This window comes from Charadrius vociferus, unplaced genomic scaffold (assembly GCF_000708025.1).
Source record: "Charadrius vociferus isolate BGI_N301 unplaced genomic scaffold, ASM70802v2 scaffold90, whole genome shotgun sequence".
Taxonomy (NCBI): domain Eukaryota; kingdom Metazoa; phylum Chordata; class Aves; order Charadriiformes; family Charadriidae; genus Charadrius; species Charadrius vociferus.
The window spans coordinates 2,888,506-2,894,827 of record NW_009647222.1 but is presented as its reverse complement, the minus strand read 5'-3'; the positions used below and the strand labels follow the sequence as shown (position 1 = coordinate 2,894,827).

At 42.6% G+C, this 6,322-nt stretch overlaps 1 protein-coding gene across 2 annotated transcripts in view; it reads left to right on the top strand.

Moving 5' to 3' along the window:
- Positions 1 to 1,238: 1,238 nt before the first annotated feature.
- Positions 1,239 to 6,322, top strand: part of RERG (RAS-like, estrogen-regulated, growth inhibitor) — a 106,157-nt gene continuing 101,073 nt past the window's right edge. Inside the window, exon 1 of one of the 2 annotated variants that reach the window (XM_009879645.1) lies at positions 1,239 to 1,415. In XM_009879645.1, coding sequence (XP_009877947.1) covers positions 1,355 to 1,415 — 61 coding nt within the window. In that variant the 5' untranslated portion in view covers positions 1,239 to 1,354. The remainder of the gene's footprint in view (positions 1,416 to 6,322) is intronic. The other variant, XM_009879646.1, reaches the window with a different exon arrangement.

Genomic DNA, 6,322 nt, shown 5'->3' with positions numbered 1-6,322 from the left:
GAACACCGGTGTCCCCCTCGCAGCCACCCACCCCGCTAGGTGATACGGCTCCTGGAACGCTTTGCGTTTCTAACTGTTCCTGCAAAGGGAGCGTGGTCCGGTGTTTACTCTTAGGTGAAATGAATCAGGAGCGTAAAGACGTCAGCGATGAATTGGGACCTTTTGCTGTGTAAGGTGTCTTTACTCTTTCTTTTTTTTTTTTTTTTTTTTCAAGCTCCTTTTTTTTTTTAATAGGCAAAACCCTCGGGCGTTTGTTTCAAGAAACATGTTTGAAATGCATTTGCTGTAGAGCGGGTAGTATTAACATAGAGAGCCTCCTATGTCACTGTTAGAATTTATGGCTAAAGTGGCTACTTTAGCAGGACAGCAAACCTTCGTAACTGGTTGCATTCGCAAGTAAAGTTCTCGCCTGTTTTAAAGGGAGACTGAATTTTTGATGTTTTAGTCAGGGCTGAGGGTCACCATCATTGTCACCATTGCCATTTCTTCACCCAAGATCTTAAAGCATTCTACAGTGACAGATGCTGTTATATTTTTTACTGTCCATGTTAGAGAAATCAAGGAGATGAAGTGTTAGGTGACTTGCTCAAGGTCATGCAGCAAAGCTGTGAATATAGGTAATTCCCATGTGGCCTGTTAAAAGTGTATTGCCAGCAATTCTGGCATCCTTTTTCTAACCCCATGCTTTGCCGAATGTTTATGTATGAGCTAAGGCAGCTTAAACAAGGAGCACTGGAGAACTTCTGGGTACGGTTTTGTTTAGCAGAACGAGCAAGGTACAAGTGCTTAGAGGTTTTTAGGCAACTGCAGCTGAGTGGTTGAAACATTTTTGGAACTGGAGGGCTTGAGGAAAAATCAGCTATCTGTAGGCACTATTAGTGAGTGCTCATGGCTTTTAAATACATTCTACAAAAACATTCATCAGAGTTGAGGCAAATACAGTAAATACAAGCAATTTCAGCTGAAAGAGAAAGAAAGAATAAGGAACCTTGTGAGGCAGGTACTTTGGGTTGTTATGTACCTTTTGCAATATTACAGTGCCAGTGTGAAACAAACAGCAAGAGCTAGAAAGCTGAAGGTGGGTTTTGCACGAACTGTGCCAAATGTGTCAGTGGTGTTACTGCAATGTTTAAAGAGGGAACATAGCATCAATTATCATGCCTATTTAAAAAAGAAAAAAGGGAGGGTTGAGGGAGAGCCTGGCTCCTTGCAGCTCCATCCTCGTGGTATTCTTCCCCAGGCTCTGCATTGACGTCACAATGACACGGTGAAGCCGAAGACAGGAGCTGGGAACTGTTCTTCTGCTTCACTTTTGATAATCGAGTGAATTTGTCGCCACTCCGTTCCTTCCAGCATGGCTAAGAGCGCAGAAGTGAAGCTGGCGATCTTTGGTCGAGCTGGCGTGGGCAAGTCAGGTATGTCCCATTTTTTTCTTCTGCTTGTCATCAGGTAACTTTTTGCTCCCTCTGTGCTGACAAACTCTTTGTACAAAAGGACAGTTGTGACCTTATTCTTGTCAGGGAAGTAAGGATCAGGCCAGGAGTTCTCTCTTCCTTGCTTTCCACACTATTTTCTCCAGGTTCTCCAGAATAAAAGTACTTCTATTGCTTTAAAAAAAACCAACACAACAACAGCAGCAAAATAAACTTTCAACCTCAACTCAATCCCACTTCTCATGAAGTGAGTGATAAGAATCCTCTTTTCCATTGGAACAGAATTAGTAATATTTAATTTGTCTCTTCAGAGCTTGTGCTAGATGAAAGTATTTATATTATGCTCCCTATCCCCTAAGATCAGATCCTCTGTTAAATATTGGATGACTTCTGTAATAGCTGTAATTCTGGTTGATTTCAGTGGAAAATTTTAGACTCAGCAACTCAAAGATTTTTTTTTTTCAGTGCACTCTTGGATTTACATATTTAGCAGGAAACCAAGAAAATATGATGTGTAAAGTTTGCATTTGGAGAGATCTTTTGAGAAATAAACATAGTCTGCTGAGTTCATATGGTAGAAACACAAGGGGGAGGCATAAATGTTAAAAATCCGTTTCTACAGGCAGCCTTTCCTTTGGTGAGACAAGGAGCGTAATGTGAGGGTTGCAAGCTCTCTCGGGTAGTTTGGTGGTTTTGCATTAACTTGACGGCTCCAGAGCCACTCTAACATTTCCTTGCACCACAGGGATGAGGCAATAAGGAGACTGAGTCTCATCGTGCCCCTGTGCCAGTCTGGGAATTGTAAGATACTGTTTATTTTAGAGAAAACTAAGGAGGTAGGATATACTGGTAAGTGCATTAGGCTCCACTTCTCAGCTGCTGTCAACCAGCTCCGGCTCCCCGAAGTAACTTTTGTATTAGAAGTGCTAAGGTTCTGGCCCATAAATGTATTATAGTTTTGCTAACTTCAGAATGGGTTGTTTATAAAAGCACATTTTCCCAGAACACTATCAGTGAAGTAGCTCTGTCAGCCTTCAGGAAAAAAGGCGTATGTGAGGCAGAGGTTGTTAGAGATTATTCAAAGACAATGCAGATAAAATTCTACCTTTTGAATGAAATACCTGAGGGGATGTTGATAATATGCTGGGATAAGTTTAAACTGTTCCTTCTCGCCTGCTGCGCTCACCCCACCCCTCTTTTGTATTTGTATTTCACTGCCCTGTCCAAGTTTTGTGAGTAACTTCAGTGGTTCTCCTTTTTGTTTGTCTTACATTTGGTTGACGGTTCCTGTGGTTGTCCAGTCTTTTGGCTGGATTCAAAATAATGCAAGAGGAAGTATTTGCAGGAAAACTGAAACACTAAAAGACTCCCCTTGCCCTGATATTCCTAATCATTTGAGAGCTTGTATTTGAAAAATACAAAACTGCCAGTTAAGTGCTCAGTTAAAAAGCCTCACCAGCACAGGATCAACAAGAGCCTTGTTTACCTGTTGTATCCTTTTTGTAGACTTCACTATACTAGGATTTTAAGGAAAAAATGTTTTCCTGTAGTCCTGGAACTGGGTGGGAGATCATTTTTAATGAAAAGCCAATAGAAACATCCTAGTTCTTCAGAGTCCTCCTCCTCTCGGTCTTTTTTACTCTTTGAGATGCAAGGAAATATTACATAAAATATGACTAAGGTCTCCTCTTTTTCATTGTGACCACGCGTGTGAATCTGTGTGGAAATGAAGGCACAAAGAAGTGGGGAGCGCAACAAGGTGCATTTGAGGGGGTGGACAGACTACAGAGTGCTACCGGACACATCGACAGCGCAGCGACTGTGCCTCCCAGACTCTCCAGCTTGCTTATGAAAACCCCTCTTGTACATTCCCATAAAAGGACCTCAATTCAACAGCTTGGCCAACTCCAGAGAAATAAGTGTATGTGGGTGGGTGGGGGGTGTATCTGAAAATACCTATTTGCCTGTAGCCAGCAGTGTAACAGTGGGGGCTGTGGAAGTGCTGTTACACCTTTGCTAAAAGCAGAGCTGGGCACAAAGTAGTCTCTGGATAGCTGGGTTTGGCGGATAAGTACTCTGCTCGATTAGCATTGATAGTGTCTTTTTTTTTAGTGTAGCCACGTAATTCCCTATCCCTGTGACCAGTTTGTAATACATTGTTGAGACAGGATCCTGTGGCCGTCGGTTACTAGAGTAGGCTTGGCCAGACAGCTGAAAGATAAGCCAGACTCTAGGAGCAAGAACGCGAGGCAGAACGCTGGAGCACGCTAGATACGTGCGATGAAAAGGAGGAGTTGGGTGATAAATAAGGCCACTGTAATTGCCAGAAAGTCATGCCAAAATATGGTCACTGGCTTGCTTTCTTGGCTCATCTTCATTTGCTGAGGAAGAGCCAGGCATTAGATTCTTAATCTGTAAGTGGCTTCATCACTTGACAGCATCTGTGAAGTTACAGACACATACTGTAATATCCTGGAGAGACTCCTCTTCCAGTTCCTGACCAGGACTTTGGATCAGTGAGTCAAAGCAGCTATGAAGATAGAAGTGTTGTGCTGCAGGACATGGGGAGAATTAAGGCTGTCCCTCATGCACCATGAAAGTCAATAGAACTGTTACCATTACTGAGAGCTGAGGAACATCTTAATCTTGCCGTTAATGCTAGACAGCTGTTTAATGGTGTGCAAGATTCCTTGTTTCACTAAGTAGTCCCTTCCGACTAATCCAAGACTCTCCCAAATGTGAGGTGGGAAACCAGAACACTGTTCACAAGTCAGAATGGTGATAGCATCTCAAAGGAGACTTTAAGCCAGGGAAAACAAAACTTTTCTCCACTTTCTTGCTGCTTGTCACGTTTCCATGGTTCAAAGGTTTAAAAAACAAACAAGGGGGAATAGCAAGTCTGAGTGTCAGCTTTCTACTGTTCTCCTTCCCTCCTTGGAGAAGGCCAGTAGAATTCCTTATCAAATCACCTGCTCTGCTGGGTTTTTTTTTAAACTTAATGTAGACCTACACCTTTCAAATAGAAAAGGAGGAGCAAACAAACTCAGAAAGGGGCACATAAGAGTGCTCTGTTAAAACAATTCAGAATTACACTGAGTAGTAAATCACTGATCAGATCAGCTTTCTCCTCGGCAAGCTCACCAGGTACAAGCATCCCAACCTGCTTTTGTACAGAGGACTGGTCGCTCCTCCAGCCAGTTCTTATTGTATAAAAGTTGCATAAACATTGCTTTAAACTAGGTGAAAAAAAAACAGATGAGAAGCTTTGCCTGAGCCAAGGAGCACTTTGCTGCTCTTTATTCGGGAAGAAGAGGAGACGCTCTGTGGGTGGGAAGGGACATTGCTAAGCCCTGCTATAGATAACAGGGCTGAACCTCCTAATTCGGGCTAGAGTCAAGCGGCACTGAGGGGGAGAGAGGGCTTTTAAAGCCTTTTTCTTTATGTCCAAGAGGAGCTTGGAAGGAGCGGAGAATTAAAATGGAAGTGAATTACTTAAACATTGCTGTTTAAATTGTTCTTCTGCTGAATCCTACAGCTTCATTCCTATGGTAACAAAAGTTAGAATTTCCTAAATAGCTCCTTTTAAAAATACAGTAGTAACAATTAATAAAGACTTAAAGGCCTTGTTCTTCCATGTCATCACAAGGTACAATATGTGCCCAGAAAGCTAAAGAGAAGTGAAAATGTATGAACCAGGAGGAGAAAAGAAGGGCACGTACTGGATAGCACTGCATGGCTGATGCTTTTCCAACTCATAACTCAGTTGACTGAATGCTCAGAATACCTCTGCTTAGGAGCCTTTATATTTTGGCAAAAAAAGAGAGGATGTCCAGCTGCAGCATGTGCTGTCCAACTTGCGTTTTTGCTGTGTGTGTGTGCCAGGCTGAATACTCCAAGTTTCTGCATCAGCGTGTATGGGGTGCCCAGCTACAAGCAGATGCAGTTCTCATCTGTCTGGACAGGCTGTGCAGTTGCAGCTGTGGTATGTGACACAGAAGTACGTGTGGTTTCTTATGGTGCTTAAGTGAGAGGGAAGATGCTAAAGCTTCCATAGACTCCCCCCAGTAAATATGTGTCTGCTTCTAGGCAGCTATGCAAATAATTTTCTAGGGCAATCAAGCACATGAGACACGGGGCTGTTGTCACCTTTTGATCCAGCAATAACTCAGATACTTGCGTTTGGGCAAAAGGGGGATTGATAAAGTGGCATCAGTAAATATCATCCTGCAAAGAGCTTGTCCCATCACAGAATCAAAGATCTCGCCAACCTCAGTTATTCTAGTATCACAGTTGGGAAAGTCCTGAGTAGACATAGATTTGTATCTGTTGGCTTATGCTGCTTTCTCTTCAAACCCAGAATGGGGGAATATACTTGGGAGAAAGATATCTGGATTTTAAAGTTCCTATAGAAGAAATTCAAGCAACAGCCAAGCCATAGAGGCCTACAACAAATCTATGTTTTGTTTTCATTATTTGGGGATATGTCTGAAATACACTATCAGGGATCACTTCCCAGTTTCAAGGTCTGGGAGTGTGGGGAATATAACTGAATTCAGCACTGCCACCACCTCCTGCTTCAAAAAAACTAACAGGTTACTGGGAAAGAAGCCCATTTCAAAGTGATTTTCTACTTTACAAATCCCTGCTCATATGCTTTCCCCCACTAGTTTCATTTCAGGGACTTTTGGGGAGGAAACATGAGTTATTAAGGAGTGATTAGTCATCAAGCTCACAGCTCTGCTAGTAAGGCTGGGAAAGCTACCACAAAAGCTTCAAAGTCCATGCTATACCAACTCATGTATCTAGGGAGGATTACTGCAATAAGGTGCCTCTGAAATCCAGAAATGTGGGTGGAAGGAGCCTGTGGATTTTCTGGGTTTTTTTTGGTT